General features: G+C 35.6%; 2 protein-coding genes across 8 annotated transcripts in view; both read right to left on the bottom strand.

Annotated features, from left to right (window-relative positions):
• Positions 1 to 2,320, bottom strand: part of LOC149805026 (uncharacterized) — a 44,541-nt gene extending 42,221 nt beyond the window's left edge. For 2 of the 6 annotated variants that reach the window (XM_089946685.1, XM_089946670.1), the window contains exon 1: positions 1,957 to 2,320. In XM_089946685.1, the coding sequence (XP_089802811.1) occupies positions 1,957 to 2,003 (47 nt within the window). In that variant the 5' untranslated portion in view covers positions 2,004 to 2,320. The remainder of the gene's footprint in view (positions 1 to 1,956) is intronic. The other 4 variants (XM_089946691.1, XM_089946678.1, XM_089946700.1 and 1 more) reach the window with 4 other exon arrangements.
• Positions 2,321 to 12,332: 10,012 nt separating this feature from the next.
• Positions 12,333 to 20,305, bottom strand: LOC149805025 (uncharacterized). 2 transcript variants are annotated; one of them, XM_089946597.1, is made up of 3 exons: positions 20,214 to 20,305; positions 18,707 to 19,456; positions 12,333 to 15,364 (listed from the first exon to the last, which is right to left on the bottom strand). In XM_089946597.1, the coding sequence occupies exons 1-3, from the start codon at positions 20,265 to 20,267 to the stop codon at positions 14,843 to 14,845; spliced, it is 1,326 nt and encodes a 441-aa protein (XP_089802723.1). In that variant the 5' UTR covers positions 20,268 to 20,305; the 3' UTR covers positions 12,333 to 14,842. The 2 variants fall into 2 exon arrangements, with proteins under 2 accessions (XP_089802723.1, XP_089802734.1); XM_089946608.1 differs by having other exon boundaries at positions 20,094 to 20,281.
• Positions 20,306 to 24,165: the final 3,860 nt, after the last annotated feature.

Genomic DNA, 24,165 nt, shown 5'->3' with positions numbered 1-24,165 from the left:
GGTTTTCATAGTCGTCTGAGATTAAATCTGATTGATCATTTACCAAAGTCATTAAATGAAAACCCTCTACTTATTTGCTGCATTAACTAGCAGTGAACTCTTGGCACTCTGGCTCCCTGTCTCTCCATACTAGCTTTAGATAACACGTATTCTCTATCGCTATGAATAATCCATTCTTACAACAGGTCATAATTTATTAATAGTTGTGCAAACATGCAGAGATCAATACGTGTGCATTAGCAACGTTGTCTTAACCAAACCAAGCTTTTTTTGTCATGTACAGCGTTTCCTGAGGGACACCACATGATTCATAAATATGAATCAGACATTATCTTGCAAAACACTTTTTCAAAACTCTCTTCAAAAAAAAGTTACGGTATAAAAATGGCTGATATCATCTTCGTCTTCTTCATTACGGGGCAATCTGAACGGGTCAAATTTAAGCATAAGACACAATAATAGTAGGTTGAATGATTCATCACTCTGGTTTTGTCCGATCCAGGATTTGTCCCCTCAACAACATTCTTTCTTGCGGAATTTAAATATATAGTACGTTGTTGTACTTTTAATCCGCTTATTTTAATATGCAATATTGATTAAATTGAACGTGAAATTTAATACTAAATTCTTTAGTAACTTGAAACTTTTGCAAGAAGATAGTCGGGTGAAGTATACTGGATCATCTAGGGTGGTCTGGACAATGGACCCTTTTCAAACGAAATAATTGGTGGGGTAAACGAAGGATCGCAGATTGTATAGGGTGTGGGACATTTTAACAGATTGTACAGTGTGTGGGACATTTTAACTGATTGCATTGAATTTCAAGTAATATGATAAATCAAGCAGGCAAGTTTCTGTTAGTGTCTTGTCTCTTTTGTAGATTTTACAGTTGGTTGTAAATGTGTATCTCAAATTGGATATTATAATCGAAATGAATTCTTTTCATCTCAAGAAAAGTTACGCAATCATGAGAGAGAGAGAGAGAGAGAGAGAGAGAGAGAGAGAGAGAGAGAGAGAAGCGAAACGTGAATGTTTATTTTGTTTTCTTACGAACTGTTGAAAATTAGTATTGGTCTATTATTGGGCAAGCTGCCAGGTGCATATATGACTAGTGAGACTTAACATGTCAGTTAGTAACCCTTACTAAAAGTTAATATGAGACACGATCACAAAAAAATGCGTTAGACAGCATCGAGGTCCTTTACGTTAAAGTTAAAATGTAACACCAGCACAAAAAAGATGCGTTAGACAGCATCGAGGTCCTTTACTTTAAAGTTGAAAAGTGACACCAGCACAAGAAAGATGCGTTAGACAGCATCGATGTATTTTGTGGCTGAAATCATTATCACTATGTATATGTTGGTTCAATACCTATTTGAATGTTTGGTTATATATTATGGAATACACACCTGCACATGTTCTGACAAAAAGAGCCTAATTCTTGACGTGCATTTGTGACGACTTTTGCATGACTTTGTCGATAATTTGTCAGGATTATGCTGTAAGAGCAACTAGAAAATACTCCCACTTGTATCGAACAATTCATTCGCTAAAGCGATCAATGTTAAAGTAAAAAGGATACCGCTAGCTAAATGAACAATTCATTCGCTAAAGCGATCAATGTTAAAGTAAAAAGGATACCGCTAGCTAAATGAACAATTCATTCGCTAAAGCGATCAGTGTTAAAGTAAAAAGGATACCGCTAGCTAAATGAACAATTCATTCGCTAAAGCGATCAATGTTAAAGTAAAAAGGATACCGCTAGCTAAATGAACGAGAAATTCTTCACATTTATCGTGACTTTGCACACAAAGCTAAGAAAATATACGTAAAAAGTTATTCTCAAAATATTCAACAACATGCAGTAAAGGCTGTATTCACACACACACACACACACACACGCACGCACGCACGCACGCACACACACACACTATCTAACAAGCTAAATATACTTACTCGTTATAAACATCGTACGATGTGAAAGCTCTTTTAACTCCAGGCATGATCCCTTTTGTACACACAACTTCTAGTGAAATGGCTATACGTCTGTCATTGACATATAAAGGGAATAATTACACAATTAAATATTTATACGTTTTCCCTTTTGAGTTAGACCAGGCGCTCCTTTGTTATGAACTCAGTGAAACCTATATGTTGACCGGGATGAGAGTTGCCAAGCACCGTGCAAACGGTCAGGTTTTTTAACCTTGCTATTCTGGTGTGAAACGTTTGAACGGATCTAGATTGTGTTAATAGATAAGTACCGCTTTTGAATGTCTCCGATAGGTTTGGACAGGTAATAAAGTGATATCCACTTTCCCTGCATTGGTGTCCCTACTTAAATATACAAGGTGTCAAAATCGACAACATCCACTGCCGATCAGCGTCAACAATCATATATACTGATACTATCATGACAACAGTTATGACAGAGATATGCATCATCGCGATATTCTTTATCCTGCATTAAGTGATATGTATTTTGTTTTGATGTTCGACCGATATACGGGTAATTTTGACAAGCAATCGGCAAAGTTTACATAACGGTAAACGTTTTCAATAGTGAAGGCAAAATCTTTTGAATGTGGGTTGGACTACTAATAGATGATAGTTTTCTGTCAAAGGATTAAGACTAAGTTAGATTTTCTTTCAAATTTATATAGTAGTTATTCAATTACAGTCAATATATAAAACGAAAATTCCTTTTTTAAGCCTTGATTTAACTATTCACCATGAGTACATTTAAAAAAAAATAGATTGTGCTAAGACAGGTGAGTCGATTTACATGAACCAGGTGACATTTTGAATTCTTAATGTAAAGACCATTCACTGAATGTCTATGAGAAATCGATTTGATTTATAATATGGATCAACATATTTAAACAAGTGAAAGTGTATAATTGTAGAAAAACCACTTTTAATCAAAACACTTTTGGAAGAAAATTTTTCGGGAACACATACACCTTTAATTGTCCTGTATCGTACTTTGCTTTGATAAGCGTTTAAAGTGCCTCCGTTCATAAGCACAAACATGCCATCACCACTTTCACCCTCTTTCAATTCCTTTAAAAGATTAACGTCTATACTCACTTTTAAGAGGACCCAAAATGCAAACTGCACAGACCCAGATCTGCCGTCGCACAATACGCCGGCAGATCTGGGTCCATGCAGTTTATTAGGAGCAATCAACAGAACAAACATAGACCCTGACGTGTAGGCGCATTATGTAACGGCAGATCATGATCTTTGTTGTTTGCAGTATGACTCGACTTAAAAAGGAATATGTACCGTATAATGTTATTACTTCGTGCATCCAGTTATGTGATAGGGCATAATAAGCACGGACACAGAGAATAACAAGACTTTAGAACACGATTGGAACATACATGTCTTAACTATATTTTACTAAGTTTTACCTGTTGCAATTGAGGAAATAGTGCTCTTTGGCCTATATATAAGAAAATATATGTAGAAGATCCATGAAGGGACATAGTGCATCTTGCTTGATCATTGTCATTGTTGTTCATGCAGTTATGGAGACAACGCGGATTATTTCACCCGGTGGGTGGTACCTCATGACCAATCGGAAAAAGTAAATAAGAAATACGACATGCCAAGACATGGATACTGAACAATGGCACGAGGAAGAATTTAGAGCTACAGAAACTGAAAGATTTTGGAAAGTATCACATTCGTAGGTATAAGTAGCACTTACCGAATGTACACAAAAAGGATCACTTTATTATAATTTAGAAATATAAATTTACGATATGGAGCATTGAGAGAGAGAGAGAGAGAGAGAGAGAGGTGCATACCAATGAAGTGTTAAATATTTATTTAAGTTCTATTGTATTAGTTCTTTGGTATCTTTTTCTGTTATTTTCGTCTCTGATGCAACTTAAGAAGTCCCATATATGTGAAAGTGTTAGTTAAAACGGCATAAACATTATTAGGTTAAATTCATCCTCTTGCTTTTATTGTTTGCAGAGTCGTCACCACTGATTGTTTAACCTCACGGATTCGGCTTGTGTGATTGTTTTATAACGTGAAATACATTTTTTTCTTGTGAAGTATATAATCGATTGCTCTTTTTTTAAAAGTTGTATATCTTTTAAAGTTCTAACAATATTTTTATGAACTCACTGCGTGTATGCGTTGTATTGCATAGTGTAGTTTTAAAATGTGGTAGTTTCAACAACACGTAGTTATATAAGGCGTAATGAGTTTGCCACACTTTCACGTTTCCATCCAGAGTGTTTACGTACTGAGTAGCCGTACGTAGAGCAAACAGTTTGCAAGAAATGACACTTGTAAATGCGATATCTAGGAGGGTACAACGAGGTGGAAGTCAGGCAGTTGTGCACTTTGTCTCACCTTGTTATTGATTTCTGAAGCTGGTACTGCTTTATTGTAGTCAAATAATTCTGCTGTTAAAGATAATATAAAATTTATCTGATTGCCGTAAATATTCTACTCATAGTGGTAAGCTCATACAGTTGCTGCTAAAGCAACACTGGCATATGAATAATTGTCATTCAAAGTTTGGAATGGCTTAGACATGGATTTTACCATTTTTAGGCGAATATTTTGACGATCTAGTCTGCGTTTGTTTACCTGGCTATTTTGAGTGACGTCATCTGAATCTTAGAGGTCCTATGTTTAGAAACTTGCAAACATAATAATATGCCTTTTAAAGTAAGCACCCAGTGACTGATTGTTCTTCGTAATGAGAATATCGGAATATCACTACAAACAGGGAGGGAACAACGTATGTTCTTTTTTTCTCTTACATCTAGTTTTTAAAGTCAAGATATACATGGCGGCCAGTATTATTGGTGGAGGAAGAACCCGGGAAAACCCCTAAAAGAACCACTGACCCACGAGAAGCAACTGGCAAGCTTTCTCACATACGCACATTTGCCGAATCGAAGACTGGAACCCACGCAGACAGAGGTGAGATGGCAGTGACTCTGTAACGGAGAGAGCTTCAGACCATTCGGGGCCCCTATTTGCATTATAATGACATTTATTGTTAAATCGCTTGTGTTGTCCTATATATTTGGACTATTTGTTACAGACCTCGAATTGAAGCAGGTCTTGGCATCATAAATCAACAAGTTTGGCTACATCCCTCCCTCCCTCTCTCCCCCTCTCTCTCTCATGTAGTCGCCTACATAGCTCAGTTGGTAGAGCGTCGGACACATGGTAGAAGGATCGTGCGTTCAATTCCCAAGCAGGTCTGCCCGAACCGGCTATCTTGGTGTGTCTTTTGGGAAAGACATTTAAATCTGATTTCCCTGGAATGATATAACCAATAATGCAAAGTGCCGATTATAAGCATGCAAAAAGCCAGCCAACTCACCAAACTCTCTTATGCACAAAGAAATAACTGTATTGCCAATAGGCCAAACGGAATTGTATTAGGGAGGATACACATCGTACATGTAGTGACCAGACATATACAAAACGTTGAGAAAGAGATAGATCAGATGCCTTCAAGGATTCCTACAATGAGGACAATGATATTTGATTGATTCCACTAATGTTGTTGCAGTTTTTCAAAAACATGATGTTTCAATTCATATAAATTTTCTCCGAGTAGGTATATTTTTGTAACATTTGACAGGTCCTAATAACTTTCAAGGAATCTGAAATCGTGAGATATGATCATCTTACAGTTTGGAATTCTTCAATATTCTACTTCTCCTGGCTCCATCTTCATGGGTTTGGGGGTGGGGGGGGGGAGGGGCTATAAGCAAAGAGAATGGAGGGAGAATACGACTATTCTGAAAATACTTGCGATAATCGTCTTTGATGCAGTTTCTGAGGAGACAAATATTACATCAATGATCCAAGCACGTAGTCAAGTAGAGACAGGTTATAACCACTATTTAAATGTGATTCCATTGGTCATGGTATCAAAATAATACCCGCAGAAACTGTGTTTGAAAATATGAGTAGAATTTGCCCTCCGGTATAGTCCAAATAACTAAAATGCTGGTTCTTGTTCACTGAGGGTCAGTTCAAAATATGCAGACCATAAACTATTGATAAAATCACGGCTTCATATTTCTATCCTAATTCAGTGTAGTGTGATGCAAGTATGTCTGGTATTTACGAAGATTATTGCGCGACCAAACACTGGATACGCTTTGAAACTATCATTTCAGATTGAGCGCACCAAAGGATGCCTTTATATGTCTTGAATTTACATATCCATACAACCGTGTTTTGTGTAAAGCACGTTTAAGATGAAACAGTATCCTCGAAGTCCACTACTCATCACGACAAGTGACACATGCCTGTGTTACAAATAGCTGAAAAATGTGAGGAATATAAACTTTAAATATACATGTTTTTGTACCCTAATTAAAGATTTGATTTCAAAATATTCAAATTGTTCTTCGGGTCTAAAGAACATACGCATTCTCCTGGAAATTAAAAATATAATGGTACATGTATGTTACAAAACTCTCTCAAAATTCTTTTATGCACATGGTGGTTGGAGCTAACTTTTATTTGTAATCTGATAGACAAATATATTCGATCAGGTTTGTTCAGGAATGGAATTTACAAGACACTATGCATGCAGTTGATCAATTATTCAAGGGTCATGACTCAAGCATGGTCTTTTTGTCATTATACACTTCACTGAACGTCTTTGTAATGAAGCTGCTCTTCAATTTCTTCAGAATGGTTTCCTTTCATTATTAAATACATGCATTTAAAAGATTATGATTTAAAAGAATATGGCTGATTGTTTCAACCATAATTTAACTAACCCATATCTTCCTAAAAGACAAAATACTTCAAATACATTAGACACAAAGTTCATCAATGGATATATAAAGTAATATAGTTTATTAGTGGATATGACCAAAACATGGGTTTTCAACAAATAATAATAAATGGTATCGTTTGTAAACAAAAACGATCAATTTCTGGATTTATCAACAATATGATCAATGCATTCTTCATCAACAAGTATATATATATATATATATATATATATATATATATATATATATATATATATATATATATATATATATATATATATATATTCCATCAACGGATCTATTGCTAATAGGTCATGGCATACTGGCGACGAGCATGAAACTATTCCTTAACCACCGCTATGGACAAGTGGTTGAGAAATGATCTCGTGTAAAGTACAAGTCATGCAGGGGTCTCAGGTGGCCCAGAGGTCTAAACGCTCACCTTTACCGATCACTGCCATTTCATTTCTGTTCGCGTGGGTTCGAGTATCGGCTTCGGCCAACCTGAGTATGTGGGAAAGCATGCGAATAGCTTCCTATGGGTTGGTGGGTTTTACCGGGGTCTTTCGATACCAGTTATACTGGCCACAATGTAAAGCCTATCATGTATTGAAAATGGCATTAGAACCCAAAACATCAAGTCATACAGGTCTTCTAGGCAACTAGGACTGTCTTTGTCAGTAATGAGTGTTCTTCGATTGTGTTTACGCATACCTTTAAATGGCCATTCATTTTATTTTGATCTTCATACATCCATATTCCTTAGAAGGTCAATCAATAAATGCCCTGAGAAATGATACATTAAAATGTAAAGTATATGCGCTTTTCTTTGGACGATGTCAACTTAAAGGTGAGATTCAGTACAAACCAGATTGAATGTTATGCAGTGACGTCACAATTAAAGCTGTGGGCGTTCAAAGAAATTAGTACTACCTTTATTATGGTTGACCCGACGTCCTCATTTCATGACCTACTTTATTACCTGGCCACCATTGTAAGTCCATAACAATCAATAATGTTCGTCTGGAAGTTTCTGATGACATTTAAAGTGTAGTGCATTCAACAAGTAGAATTGAATAGACTCTGTTGAACTAAATTAGTATTTAAGTTTTGAAGAACAATTCCTCTTTAATTTTAGATGAGTAAATGTCGTTACATAATGATCATGATATCTAATTTAGTCCACTCATGGGGGAGGAGGTGGAGGGCGTGCGGCCAATGGTCGAAGGCGCTCGCCTTATGTCTATATGAATTCGAGTCTCAGCTCACACCCGCTCCGGTGGCCTAGTGGTTAGAGTGACCTCCTCGGATGCGGGAAGTCGTGGGTTCGATCCCCGACAGAGTCAAACCAAAGATGTACAAAAATGGTACTAACAGCTGCCTCGCTTGGCGCTCAGCATTAAGAGGTTAGAGTTAGGACTGGTTTGCCTGGTGGCAGGATAATGTGACTGGGTGGGACATAATGCTACATGTCTGCGGTATGATGCCCCAGTGCTAAACATCACTATAAACTGCCACATTGTAGACATCGTAGCGATATGACTGACAAATTGTTAAAGCTCCGTTAAAAATCCAAATCACACACATCACAACACGTCTCGGATCAGCCAACTTGGACACGTGAGAAAGTGTTTCAGTAGTGTGCCATGTGTCACTGACTCTTCCCAGGTATTTCCTCCACCAAGTATACTGGCCACAAAGTATAATTTGTAAAATATGGCGTTAAACCCACACAATTAACCAAGACCACTCCTCCAGGTCTGCTTAATGATCCATCAAAAACCGTCCTACCCATCGGACCCGTTGATCCTTGGGCTTCATATTCTGAGTTAATCAATATCGTCCCATGAGCCAGGGGCACCAGTCACCCGTAATATCAGGGTTAAACTACATCACGGAGTTCGACAACTCCCCGCAACAACTAAAAAAAAAATAACTAAGCTGTGTAATGCAGGAGACACGTTTAAGAGCGAATAAAGTGATATACATTACTCATGCGTGCACATCAGCTTACTTCGTTACACGTTTAATTCTTCTTTCGAACGACCGCTCGAGATTATTATTATAATCGTCTCACTCTTACATATATAAGAATACACGACCTTGATTATACGAAAAGTTTTCATAGTTTAATACGTTCAACATATAATTGAATTCAATTGCTAAAAATTATACCCGATGACTTTTCTCAGAAAATAAATATGCTGGCCATGTCTTGCCTTAATTTATTTGAGCTAAAACGTGTATAGTATCCACAAAGGAAGATAATATGCGATGTTGATAATGACCCATCCGAAACGTGAACTAGGGAAAATTTTGATCTGATTTGGCAACTATTCCATGCCATCGACGTACTGTTTCCTTTTATGGGCAAGCCTCAGCGCATCACACATAGAAGTGTACACTTTGCTTACGTTCGCATCAAATTAACGTCTTTACAAGTTAGCTACTAAAACTGGAGGTGTCAGTCATTAAACTTACCAGCTGTATTTTTCAAAATGTCGGATATCACGTTGTTTGCAAAACCGTTCAGTTTAGCTTGGCCACATTAGAGACTTTTGTGTGAAATGCCATTAGTTCTCAAAAGAGAAATGGTTCTATAATATGTGAAAACAGAAAATATTCCTGATATCTATCCACCCACAACAACATGAGAAATATTTAGGAAGCTTAAAGAAAAATAAAGAAAATATGCAGTTTAAATTACAAGATGAGTTATATCAGCAATTTTGTATATTGAGCACATAACTCATTATAAATCACATGGTCGTAACTTCCGGTTATATCCACCTTTTTCCATGAACATTCGAGCATATAATTTCTCTAGTAGAATTATTTGTCCAACCCTTTTCTGAAATTTTGTTTTGAAATGTGTGCAAGACAACATTTTAGAAAGAATATTGGTACATTACTATTTTATTTACGCTTTTAAAATCAAGGTTTCGTGGAAAATTTCTTCTAAGTGATAGCACTTAACAGTCATCATGCATCTGTGTTGTAGGCTCAAGATGGCCAGATGTTTCCTTTTAAGAATGCTATTTTCAAAAAGTTGCAAAAAATTAATTATATTCTGTACATAAATAGGCTATCACTTATGGTTTCAGCGAGTTTATTAGCAGTTGCACCAGTTTAACCTAGGATGTAATACATGACTGTCACTTTCCTCAAACGGTTCAGGTCATGAACTCGTTTTTCGTACACATCAATCTTAACGTTAGAGAAAATAAAATTATTTTGTGCAATGGATAGTCCAGTACACTAAAAAAAAAAGTAAACTAGTGCAAGCGGTATGACCATTTAAATTTCATGATGATATTTGTGTGTGTGTGTGTGTGTGTGTGTGTGTGTGAGAGAGAGAGAGAGAGAGAGAGAGAGAGAGAGAGCAACTTTAAGACTGCAACGTTACAGAGACAACCACGTTATACCAACCGAAAATGTTATTATGTATGCCTATTTTCTCTACCCAGAAACTAACACCACATTTCCATTGCAGATTACAACCATTAATAACAATCCCATTTGACATTTCTAATAGATTTTTTCTCCACCTAATACGCCAGTAAAGTTGCTCTATTGTTATATTTATAATTGCCATATATTTTATAGTACGACGTACTCACCTGACAGAGAACAACGGAAAGCGATAACCGACACTATTTAGCAGGTAACAATTGACAAGAATGTATATAAAAGGAGTGTTCTAAACCATATTACTATGGCATGATAGTCGACTCTAATGGTTGATATTTTATGCTACAAACGGTGTGCAGGACAACATTATCATGGCATGATTTGGGAGCGTTCTGAGCCACTGCTTATTTCCCTCGAAAAGGGTCATCTTTGCGGCTTAGGCTTTGCAGATAAAATATATGACAATGTTACTTTGATGACGTTTTTTCATGAATTAAAATTTACAGGATTGTCATAATAATAAACCGTGGCTCATTAGATGGCTTGATGTGAGGAACGAGACAGGACTGAATGTATTACTGCGGTTAGACCTCCATTTTCTAGACCCCGCATGGCACTTTCTGAGGTAGGAGGCAGACTAGAGTACTGTGAGGCTGTAACGAAGACTGAAAAGTCAGTTTCAGCGCCTGCTACCATGAAGTCAGTTGAAAGACCTGTCTTAGCGGCTAGGACACTGTTGTCAACCCCATTTCTTGTAGCAAGGCTACTGCACTTTGTCGTAAGAACATCATGTGTAAAAACTGATGGATTACCGTATCTTGGTACCACCCCCCACCCCCCAAAAAACAAACAAAGACTTGATGCTGACGCAGAGTCATTTTAAAACTGCATGAAGTCACACTGGCCAGAATACTTAGCCCCATCTAACGAGGCTCGTCCATCCACATCGTTTATCATCGACATCAAACTAAGTGTGTTAACTACCCTTGTCAAGCGACCATTAGCTACTAGCCCATACAGAATCGGAACTTAATAGTTAATGATTTTTTATTGACTAAATACACTTTAAGTGCTAGCTTTCATTGTTGCTTTGTACGCAATTCGATTCACCCCCACACCCCCAACAACACAAAAGCAACAATCGCACACATTTTAAGTGAGATCCGCTGCTCTTACGTCACACAGCGCTACGTGATAACGCTCCTACATACAAGATAAAATACTTTTATTAATCGTTGTTGGGCTGGGTAACATATGAAACACTTTGCTCTGTATGAGCCATGTTACAGACATAACAAAGTAGATTATAACTCAACAGAGTGTATATATTTACACAATGAAGCAATGCGTACCCAAACATTACACTGCTAATGGAAGCAGCATATTTATAAACAATACAACATTATAATAACATCTATCTCTCTATCTATCTCTCTATCTATCTGTCTATTCCATCTATCTATCTATTTTCTATGCCTTTAAGCGTATATATATATATATATATATATATATCACACCAAAGCAAGGAGTACAATAAAACGTTGAGGTTCGAAATATGAAAATTTTATTGTTGAAAACATGCACAATGTCAACGATAATAATACATTAGAGGACAAGACAATAATATAAAGCATGCAAATATATCTTTTTGTGTGAGAACGTACATAACACATCACAGGAAAAAAAATATCTGTTACACGTCATTGAAAATAACATGTAACGCATCACAGAAAATGAGATCTGTTAACACAACACATAAAATGACATAACGCATGACAAAAATGATATTTGTAACATATCACAAAAGGGTGTATGGAATTAGAATATATTTCACATCACCGAACGGAGCACATCAGATAAGAAATATGACATCAGGAAAATGAGGGTGGTAAAAGTTAAAGTTGACGCTTGAAAAAGACGCAAAAATCTAATGCGGTGAGCAATTAAAACAGGCTGACTGAAGCCACGACGTGAAGAAAAAGTGCAGTACTCTACGAAGGTATATCAGGTTTTGTTGGAGTGCAGGAAGGACTTGTAACTGCAATAAACGTTTAATCGGAGATATTGTTTTATTGTGCCAAAAATGATCTAAAACACAGTGTGTGTGTGGGGGGGGGGGTGGGGGGGTGGGGTGGTGGTGGTGGTGGTGGGAGTATGGGATTTTGTTAATATGTTGTTTTAAGACAGTTATATGAGCCTAGCTTGAGATTTATCACCGGAAGTCTATTAGACACCGAAAGCAAGCCTCAGAATTTACTGCCTTCAAAATATTTCTGATCAGTGTCACGGACCGTAGAGCGAGTCTCAATAAAGCACAAGGAAAAATAAATCCATGCCTGCACTGTACACTGGAACAGAGCGCAGTCTACAGCCAAGACGTTTGATGATCCGGAGAGAGAGAGAGAGAGAGAGAGAGAGAGAGAAATAAGCCAGCTCCGACCTCTCACTGACAGTGATTTGGCAACGACCGCAAGCAACGAGGTGATGCTGACATGCCTGCAATTTGAGTTCGATAAGTCGCTAGATTATATGGTGAAATTTGTTCTATTGGTATAACAGAATGGCTAATTGAATTTCACTCTAATTTTGTAACTCTATTTCTAGCTATTGCTGTTTCACGTGCTACCAAAATAGCAACTGCAGGTACAAGAAAAGCGACAGCAGGATTAGCTGTTTTCTCAATCGATTCAAATATTTTAATAATATGCTTGGCAGCCGCATTAACGGTCGTTTGTTTTCGCGTACGAGAGAGAGAGAGAGAGAGAGAGAGATGATGCACATATACATATATGCTATATGGTTAAAATCTGCAGATTACGTCCTCGTAAATATTTTCATTGGGATCATAGACAATATTATCTTAGAAGTCGCTCGCAAATTCTCACTTTGTCTTCTACAGAGGGAACGACTGTATGTACGTAGAAAATTAGTATCGTGCTAATGTGCGGGATGTTTCACAGAAAGTGTGTATTGTGTGGTCGCTACTTTCCATCTGTCTCAATGTCTCTACTTTTTAAGTTACATTTAGGATACACTCTCAAAAGATTCGTTTTCCTACAAAATAACTTTCATTATCAACCAATCCTGGCCAACCAAACCCATATATACTTTATTTATGTTCACCCATTTCCAGGCTGGTTCCCATTTTTCCATAGAATTTAGTACCGTGTATCCTGAAAATACATAGAGGGGAAAGAGTTACTGATGAACGAAGGAAATTTTAAAGCAGGGAAAATAAAGCAAGGAAAATATTAGTATGTCATATAACAATTAGTGAATGTCAGTTTTATATATACAAAAAGGTAAATTCTACAAACAGTACCTTTTAAATGTTACAATTGTGTGTCAAAACAATTTTTATAGGACAACGCACAATTTTAAAACTATACAAACAAACAATATAAACTGATAATAGTGTTTATATTAAGGTTCACATTCGAACATTCTACAAAGACAAATATGGCAATTAAAGAAATCCAAGTATAGGACCCCAAATTTATGTAAATTCATTCAATCACATGGATAAAGTATTATAAAAAATTGTGGATTAACTGTGTAGACTTACCCATAACGAAACTTATACGACATTTCAATTTCTACCTTCATATTGAGGTGGATCTTTTTATATAGTTTTGCCAACTATTTTAAAGATTTACATACAATTTTCAGTAGGATTTATTTTATCCTCAAAAATTAATGATACGGTCAAATTATGTACTTTTTTCTTCCTAAAATGGAAGATATATAATAAAATAGGGATTTTGTATATGTATCTAGGATGGATATATGTATTACTACATTTGTAAAATTGAGACAAAATGAAAAATTATATTAATATATTCCAGTTCCCTCAAATACACCTATAAATCGTCTAACCGATGCTCCCCCAAAAAAATTATGATATAAAAAATGTGTCTGGTAGGTATAGATCCCAAAATCTGCTGTTAGGAAATACATTATGTTTTGAAAACAAATCTTTTTAACCTCCAGTTGTTTTAAATATTAGGCTCCCAAGTACACTTAAATGTTAGTAAATAAATCTAGCAAGGGAAGTTTCCTTTGAAATGCATCAGTGTCAGTGTTATCTTGCTAAGTTTAATCAGAACAACGCATTTCTCAAGTTTATTTATTTCCCATGTTTTCCTTACTTTTTTCCCATTAAAGTATCAAATACAGTCATACAAACTAATTAGTAGCATATAATCTCTGCAAGATTTTGAAATAACAATTTGTTTGAAGTTTTAGGTGTATGTACCACATCACATTTTATTCCAATTCTGCCATTCGGATTTTCCAACGTTCCGAACCCGGCTTTTATAAATGAATATTCGCATGAAAGCCTAGATTCATATGCGGATCATAACGCCCAAAAATAGCTATTGTTATGCATTGACCTAAATTATCGTTACTGTTTATTTTAACACTGATAGTGAGTGACATATAACATTGCAAAATGTTTCCTACTGTTCTGTTAATAATATGGCAAGAATAGAGCAGTTTAATATAAGTTTTTGTACTAGCATACGGACGTAGGCTATATTAAATATCTGTCTTTCTTTCTAATCGATATTTTGATTGTGAGTGCCTTAAATTTTTTATTTTCCTTTCTTTTTTAATCTCTTAGTGTCATAATTTACATTTACACATATATCTTAGTAATTAACATCATCATCAAGGTTTCCACGTGGCCACTGAATATTTGCGATGTCTTCCGGGTTGAGTCCCGTGTATTGTCGTGACATGGACGTATTCTGATACTTTTTACTCTTGTTTGTGTCTTCGTCTTCTATGCTATGATGGTTCATGCTGTTATCATGTCTACGCATTGGCTTATCATCTTTTTCATCGACAGTGGTGTCTTTGTCATACTCTTTTCTTCTCCGAACGACCTTCATATTCTCAATTGCAGACGACTCGTTGAAATCCGGAGATCTTTGGGTCATTCCTCCATCGTTCTCTTCAGCTAACAGCCCTTCGTAATTTTCGGTTATTTGACTCGGGCCATCCTTGCTTCTGCGCAAGTCCTCACCATTCATATGCCGACCATTCTGACTGCTCTTCGCATTGTAGTTGTCGTTTAATTTATCTAGTTCTTTCGGCGGTCCTTCCATCCCACACACGATAAACGTATCCGTCTTTCGTCGCTCGCTCGATAGAGTCGAGAAACTTTCGACCTGTAAGAAAAGAAACCATTAACTCTCTTGATTTATTAGATTATTTACACCTTCGCTATTAGCCCTTGAATATTTCAATTTTTATTCAACTAATCTTTATATAAATCAATCAAACTATTCTGAATGGGTTAGTACAGATTCTTTTTTGTTTACACGTGAATATGTGTTGCACCGTAGAAAAAACAAACAACAATTTCATTTCAAAACCAAATGAAAATGCATCACTGGGTTAATCCATTCTCAACTGTAGCCCAAGTTACGTGATAAAGTATTGTAGCTTAGAAAAGAAAAATACCACAATGTGTAATTTTTGCTTTCAATATGAGCTAAACAACTTGAAAATGCATGAACAGAAATGAAAATTAGGTTTCGTTAATGTGTTTGTGATATTGCATAGAGAGTGCAGGTATATACATGCAAAGCTTGATTGATAAAATTTTAATTAGAACGACGGAACACTGATTAATGGGTGATATTATCATCTCTGAGGTTGAAGGTATAGTATAATCCCTGCAATCGATTGCTCGTCCATTTCAGCAACTGAAAAGATCTTTTTATAAATCTCGCAATACAAGCTACCCATAAAGGCAACACTTACAACATAACGTTCCACAGCAACGAAGGAAACCATTATTTAATGGAATGGGAATTTGCCGCATATCTCCATTTTCTTGTATAAATTCTTCTTTAATATAGCTTAAGTCAGCTGAAGAAAATGCTATTCACTCGTAGATGCTTTAATGAAATGAGAAGTTGCGCTTTGCGGATTGAACAAGTATGTGTTAACCTCTTTTTGGTGTCCATCAGATTTCCATGGGAGACTTTTGGGTTTTGGACCGAGACAAGGAAATCTAACGAGACAACCCCATGACTAGCATTTCCTTGTCTCGGTCCAAAACCCAACGTAGATTATTTTTCTCATCCAATATTTTCCTTTAGAGTAAAATGAACACTTCACTAGTGTAATATAGTTTACGTCCAAATGTTTACATGCATCTCATTAATACTAATATGTTAATGAGGGCTGTGGTGTGACCTTTGCATCCAAAGTACACAGTTTATACGCGTGAGCAAAGAAAAATAACATAAAACGTCGCATAGTCATGAGGTATTATCACATTTAACATATGGATGTTAAACGAAATTAATAATAAATAATTAATATTTATTACAAGAAACTGTTTTATTTTCATCAGTTCCAATTTTGAAAAGTTATATTGTAAATAATGAAACGATACTGTGTACTCAACTCTACTATAGTTATACTTAGTACAAGCTGTAACGAAGAGTGACATCTTGCTTTAGATTATTCATGGGTCATTAGAGATCTGGAGATCTGTGTCACTTGCTCTTCTTTTCTTTGGGGGAAGGTGAAACTGTGACATACTTGTGTTGTCCTTAATATTGATTGCAAAATTACCCCAGTGTACAAAAGATCCCCCAAATACGGACCCTAGCAGATAACCATGTGCTAAACTTTCAAGTTAACGGATTCTTTGAAAATTAATTTTTCTGTCCTTCAAATATGGCAAGTGCTACAGTGGAATTTGCTAATGGATTAATGTGTTGACGGATAAATGATTCTCTCAGGCTGGTAAGTGCATTATTTGTCATTAAATATTGTCGGTATAATTTTGATTTAACTGCGGCGCAAAGGATATGCTTAACAAAATTAGAATAACGCATGTTTGACATAACACATTTCTGGCTGTTACTAAGCTTTCCGTAGCTGTTAAGAGAGTTGAGAGGCTATGAAGTGTATAGGTCTATAGTCTACGTGCATGAATCATCAGCATCGTCATGATCAATTAAATTATAGACGTTTTTGCCCTTACGGGCGTGTACTTCTGGCTAATGTCTATGAGCGGATTATTTAATTGATCGGGGGGGGGGGAGGGGGAAGGAGTTAGAGCCTCATCCCCCAGGCATTACTGTGTATAAAGGGCATTATTTAATTGAGCCGTCAGGTATTGGGTCAATATGACTGGCTTCATAGACCCTAGCGACCTGAAAGTGTAAGGTTATACTCGAGTGGGGATAGACTCAGCACACACTGCATAGTTTTATCTCATTGGCTAGTAAAAATAAGCAGGCTGGGAATTTCAAAATGGTTATGACCTGAACGACAATGAGCATCATTATTTACATTTTTATTACACGTCAAATTCTGAGTAATTTAATTGCAACCTTTACTTTAAATTTCACAAAATATTGTTTAATACTACTCAGTGTCACACATTCATACATTTTACCCATGTAACCATATAGACAAAGAGTTAAAGAAACTTAAACTGCAATTCTTATTCCAATCACTCTGTGATATAATAAATTATACACACACAGACACACAGACACTCACACGCAATGACCGGAATCTGGAACAAATAAAGATGGATGTAACAGTAGGTTGCATAACCCCACGAATGTTTAACTCCATTTTTCAGCACACGACAGGCTATATATGGCGGCCAGTATTAATGGTAGATGAAGAACCCAGAAAACCCCGGAAAGAACCACCAACCCACGAGAAGCTACAGGCAAGCTTTCTCACATGCCCACATTGGCTGAATCCGAGATTCGAACCCACGCAGACAGAGGTGAGATGGCAGTAAAAATGGCGTTAAACCCAACAACAACAACAACAACAGTTCAATGCTCCCGCCATAATTTATATTTTGAACCATGTCCTTCCTAAAGTAAATGTTTTCATCCGAGTGTTCCATAAATTTGGAAACTGGTGCATATGATCTGATTACATTTTTTAAAGTCTGATTTCTAATGTATGTTTACCAAAAATATTATCAATAATTTAGAAGGTGTATTCATTATGTGAACAAAATACTTTAAAATTATTTGAAAGTCCAGTTTGTTATATGTGTATTATATCTGCAGCAAAACAAAGTTAGTTGAAGACGAAGGGCAAAGACAGTTAATTTATTTACGGAACTGATTTGATTTGTATTTTAAGTTCTCAGGGAAATGAAACTGGCGTGGAAATCTTCAGACATTTTTGTTTCCAACAGCGGATCATTATTGAATACGATTTAACAATATATCTTCGAACGATACATTCACGTACATTATCACCTTTAAACACACTAAAGGGGACTTAATGGCTACGAAACTAATGAAACCGTGTTATTAAAGGAATTCGTCATTTATTGACATTAATTTGAGCACTTAAAACTCATTCCTTGGACTTCAGTTTAAAACTAATATTTGTTAGCATGTATCTTTAGAAACTAGTTTTGCTTTATATCAACAAGTACAAAATATCATCCATCAAACAGACATTAATTAAATACCAACAGTACTAAGAAATAAAAGTAAAACGAAAATTACCTTCTTATATGGAGGTTTGGATGAATACAACCCTCTAGTTGGCGGCTTTAGCTTGAGAACACTACCAGCAGCTTTAATAATGTCTTCAAAACTCTCCCCTGTATTTGGATTTATGATTAATCTCTCCTTCATATTCCTGTCTATGTTACTAATAACGTAGATGACCTGCGGAGCAAGTGACTCGCCCCCTTGAAGACCATTCTGGCTCCGTCTCGGTGATAACTCAGTGAAGCGCTTCTTCGGCATAGGTTTATCTCGTTGACTTCCTTTGCCTTCGCGGTACTCACTTTGGCTGGAGTACTTATCCGACACTGATCCATACCTCCCATCATACTCCACGTTTCCATATGGTATATACGTGACCAACTTGGATCTTCTGGACACAACTATAGTATTATTTTCAGGAGCTTCTGCGATTTCCTTTGTGTCCTCCACTAGTTTACCACTCGGCCACAGAAATATGTTGTGGAATGCAGGAGGGTGCTTGTAACGCTCATTGAGATCGTCAAGCAGACGTTCGCACGTACCATACAGCTTCAGAGTAAACGGAATCCTGATAGGCTTCTTGAAAGGTTCACCATTTATATAGCAATCAACAAACTTTGCTTGATGATTTCCTTGCTTCTGTTGGAGAGATTCGCCATATCTTCTAGTGTGCTTAGAAATGTCTGTCGTGGAATCTGGCTGGGGGTTTGTGTCTTCGGAACATTCACTGTAATTAGCGTCATCAGGTACATTCTTGTTACCCACCTGTAAGAAGATTAAAGACTTAGAGTACAATATGTATGTATGTATGTATGTATGTATGTATGTATGTATGTATGTATGTATGTATGTATGTATGTATGTATGTATGTATGTATGTATGTATGCATGCATGCATGCATGCATGCATGCATGCATGCATGCATGCATGTATGTATGTATGTATGTATGTATGTATGTATGTATGTATGTATGTATGTATGTATGTATGTTACTGTCTGTAGGAATGGAAAGAAGGAAAAAAATGGCACATGCCTAAGTAGTTGTCAATTATTCAATCTTGATTTTAAATCTCTAACCATTTTTTTGGGTTAAAGTCAAAATGTACGAAATCTAAAACTTTGGACAAATATTTCCACTTTAATGCACCCATGTCTTTATAAATAGCTACACTGTACAACGATACAAATCAGTTTATCCAGTGTTCAAATGTCATACATAAAACAACATAAATAACTAGTTATCACAAATAGAGGAAAATGTGAGTAAATCACCGCTAACATGTGCATAATTAACTGTACAAATAAATGTCAACTCTTTCTCAGTACTTGACCTATTAAACACACGGTAGAATCCAATGTAGAAAAGCACATGGAAATATATTAATACATGTTATATTCACCGTCATCACGCATGTTACACCATACTTCGTTTAACAGTCACCATTAGTGAAAATTTTGACATCCATCAGAACTATACGAAATGCAGTCTTGTAAAGTACACATCTGCTCATCTATCATACCTGCTCAGTTTCTAATTTGGCTAAAATGTGACTATTTGTTAATTTGATCCACATTCTTGTTTTACAGGAGGTGCCTTTTCACAAATTACGGAAATGCATGCCACAACTAGAATTAAATACAATATACGTACCATTAAACTTTAAAGCATTAGACATGACATCGTGATGTTTGCCACGTCCATTTTATGCAATTCATAATATATGCCAAAAATATAAAGCTCCTTGCATCTTGATTGGTCTTTATGCAACAATATAATTAACATGCGATAACTCACTACTATCCCATGATCTATTTGCCCGCAAACAAATATTAAATTGCCTATTTTAGTTCATAATTTTTTTCTTCTTCCGTAAAACAGTTTGCTCCTGAACAATTAAAGGGCAGTTTTTAAGTTAATGATATATAACTTTAAACTCATTATGTACATTATGTGATATTTGACTACACTACACCCACCCACCGGTTAGGCCAATTCGTACTAACAATAGCCCTTAAATGATTCAAACATAAATAATAGCACAAAACAATAATGTGTTAAATAGGGATCACCAATGACCTGCTGGTAAGGTGAAAGTGTAGTAGTATTATAAAGAATGTGAAAAAGAAACCTATGCGAAATGCAGTTCATATTGACTTTATATTGGAATTCTCCGCCTGAAACTGCTGTGTTTCTAACTGATCTGGATACAATGTATAACAAAGATATTCACATATAACAACATATATTTAAAGTGCTGATTTTCATTATGCAGATATAACTTAAAATATTAGTTGTAAATATGAACAAACAATGAGAGTAACTACATTTATTGATACATGTATGAAATTGTCATAATTCCTATGCTTCCCCATGCTTCACATGCATGGTGTATTTGATGATACTCAAAGAGATAGTGTTATGTGTAGTTAATTTATATTGTTGGTTAGTTTTATTATCCATTGGTTATGTAAAACTGTATTCTGTATCTGACCTTGGCCAAAAACAAATTCATTATCTACTTGACCAGAATCGTTTGATTTTGTTTTTTCTTTAAATAATTAATACATAGCTTATATTTCTTATGTGAGTGTATGATAAATATTAGGATCATTACATCAGTCTCAGTCAATGACATTATGTTTTTAATGTTCTTTAGTATAATTTTGGAAACGGAATATTTTTTGTGTGGTCCCTTTGAACTAGTGTTGGACATATTATCCGTGGACCAGTGAAGTTGTTTGAAAGATAAACTTATTTCAAATGAAGATACAGAAATGTATCTTGTCGACTATCTTTCTTATTTTAAAAGCATGTTGTTAAAACCTTGTGAGGTTGCAAGAACTAATCTGCATACTAATCAGTCCAAAATAAAATTAAGGTATGAAAAGAAATATATTTGCAAAGAAGTTTCAGTCTGGTGATCGAGTTCTGCTCTCTTGCCCTTACCCCAAAATTCATTTCAGGCTAAGTAATATAGTATTTACACAGTTGAAAAGAACGTAAGTGATTTAAATTATATCATCAATGTCCATGTGAAGCGAAAACAAAAACAAAAACAACTTTGCCATAAAAATATTTTAAAGGGGTATGTTGATAGATATAGCCATGTTAATCATACAGTCCATTTAGTTGTACCTGTCCCACACAGTAAGAATTTTAGCGACTGAATGCAATCGGACTGCAATGACTTGGTCTAACCAATTCAGAAATTATGAATAATCTGAAAAAGAAACTTCCACATCCGCAGCCTCAAAAAAATGAAATAAAGCAGCTATTATTTGAATATGAGCACTTGTTTTTCAGATGTTCCAACACGAACAAATAAAATCTACCATGATCTTAATATTATAAATTCCAGATCTGTGAAACAGCATCCGTATACGATGACCCTCTCAGACGGTAATGTTTGGAAAAAGAAATTCAGTATTTGCTGGAGAATGATTTAATAGAATTAAGTTAAATTGATTGGAGATCACCATGGTTCCTTGTACCAAAACTAGATAATACTTTCCGCATGTGCACAGACTTTAGAAAAGTGAATGGAATGACCAAAAACAGATTCATTTCCATTGCCAAGGATCGATGACTGCATTGATAAAATTGGAAATGCAAACTTTGTCACCAAGTCCGATCTTTTTAAAGGATTCTGGCAAATTCCACTGATAGAAAGGGCAAAAGAAATTTCGACATTCGTGTCTCCAGATGGACTTCATTATTACAAAGTGATGCCGTTTGGGATAGAAGGTTCATCTTGTACTTTTCACGTTTAATGACCGTTATCACATCTGGTCTAGATAATTATGATGCCTACATCAATTGTGTCATCTACAATGAAACCTGCAAAAATCACTTGGAAACGATTCGAAAATCTATTGATAGACTCCTTAATGCAAGTTTGACAATTAGTTTATCCAAACGTGCGTTTTGCCGTGCGTGTGTTACATTTTTATCACATATCGTGGAGCATGGACAATACCCATGGATGCTATGGTCAAGGCTATCTCTGAATTCCAGGTGCCTATAGGTAAAAAGCAACTAATGCAATGTTTGTTTATGGCTGGATATTATCGGAATTTTTGCTCCGATTTGTTCCATAATTGCTGAATCCTTGACTAATTTTTTGAGTAAGTAAACAATGTTTTATTGGTCCGAAAAGATGCCAGGAGGCTTTCCATAAGTTAAAAGCCATATATAAGAGCGCACCAGTTCTTTCAGCTCCAAATTTCAGTCGATCATTTAAAATGTCTGTTGATGCAAGTTATGTTGGGGTTGGTGCAGCAGTATTTGTTCAAGAAGATAAAGGTGATATTTTTTCTAAAAAATGAAATTAAAACCAGATAAATTATTCCCCGATCGAGAAGGAATGTGTGGGCTTGATACTGGCTTTACAACACGTTGACGTCTATATTAGTTCAGCTCCTTCTCCGAATATTGTATTTAGTGATCATACTTTCATTGGCAAGATGAAAAACATAAATCAAAGATTATTAAGGTGGATTTGTTGTTGCAGGAATACAATATTGACACCAGGCACATCAAGGGAAAAATAATCTAAACGCAGATGAACTTTCTCGTGTATTGAAGATTGATTTTATTTCTTTATGAGGGGGAGGTACATGGATAATTAATTTGCATTGTTAGTTTTTATGTTCATGTATGCCATGGGTTTTATATTAGTGTATTTTGTAGCTGACCTTGTCCAAATCCGTTTCATTGTCCACTTTACCAGAATCATTCATTTTTTAAATTCTGTAAATATTTAATAATTGTTTATATTTCTCTGTGAGTTAAGGCTACAGGATTCGGATCGTTATCTTTATCTGTGTCAATGACATTATGTTTATCATTTTTAAATATGATTTTAGTAACAGACCTTCTAATTATAGCTTAGATTGTTCTAGAAGTGAACTTTTTGCCCTCATATGGGTACTTCGTTTGTGTTTTAGTTTTTAAAAAAATACAATCTTGGCAACTAGAAAACGTATTTGTTCCGGCGATAAAATCTAGATAAAAATCAATCATTGTTGAATTCAGTATTTTGATTCGGGTGAAATTATTTAATTTATATTATTCTTTAATTTAAATACAAAATGCGCTGTACTATTCTTGGAAGAGACATTAACTTGGAATTATAGTGAATTCAAACAACGAAGTCTTGGGTTATATTGCTATGATTCAAGAAAAGACTATTGACACACCAATACAATTCTGGCCATTGGTACATTAGTACATTAGATACACTACAGGTACATCTATCTTGATCATTAGAAATTATTTGAAGTACCACTAAGCTTTATTCAGAACTTTATTCATTAGGGCCTGTTTTAGTAATACTAGGATTATTTGGGATTTAATTCGCAATGCCGTATGTTCTTTTTTTACATTTTCACTTTGTATTCTTGGGAAGTATATTATTTGTTGAATTTCTAAAGCTTGTTGATTCTCTCTCCTTTCTATTATTTATTTAAAAA

Source organism: Sinohyriopsis cumingii, chromosome 2 (assembly GCF_028554795.1).
Source record: "Sinohyriopsis cumingii isolate HCF-2022 chromosome 2, ASM2855479v2, whole genome shotgun sequence".
Taxonomy (NCBI): domain Eukaryota; kingdom Metazoa; phylum Mollusca; class Bivalvia; order Unionida; family Unionidae; genus Sinohyriopsis; species Sinohyriopsis cumingii.
This window is presented reverse-complemented; position numbering and strand designations above follow the sequence as displayed.

Coding starts and splice junctions, on each gene's coding strand:
- LOC149805025 (XM_089946597.1), bottom strand. CDS start 20,267: ATGTGGATCAAATTAACAAATAGTCACATTTTAGCCAAATTAGAAACT. Junction 19,457..20,213: donor CCAAATTAGAAACTGAGCAG/GTATGATAGATG, acceptor ATCTTCTTACAG/GTGGGTAACAAGAATGTACC. Junction 15,365..18,706: donor CCAAACCTCCATATAAGAAG/GTAATTTTCGTT, acceptor CTTTTCTTACAG/GTCGAAAGTTTCTCGACTCT.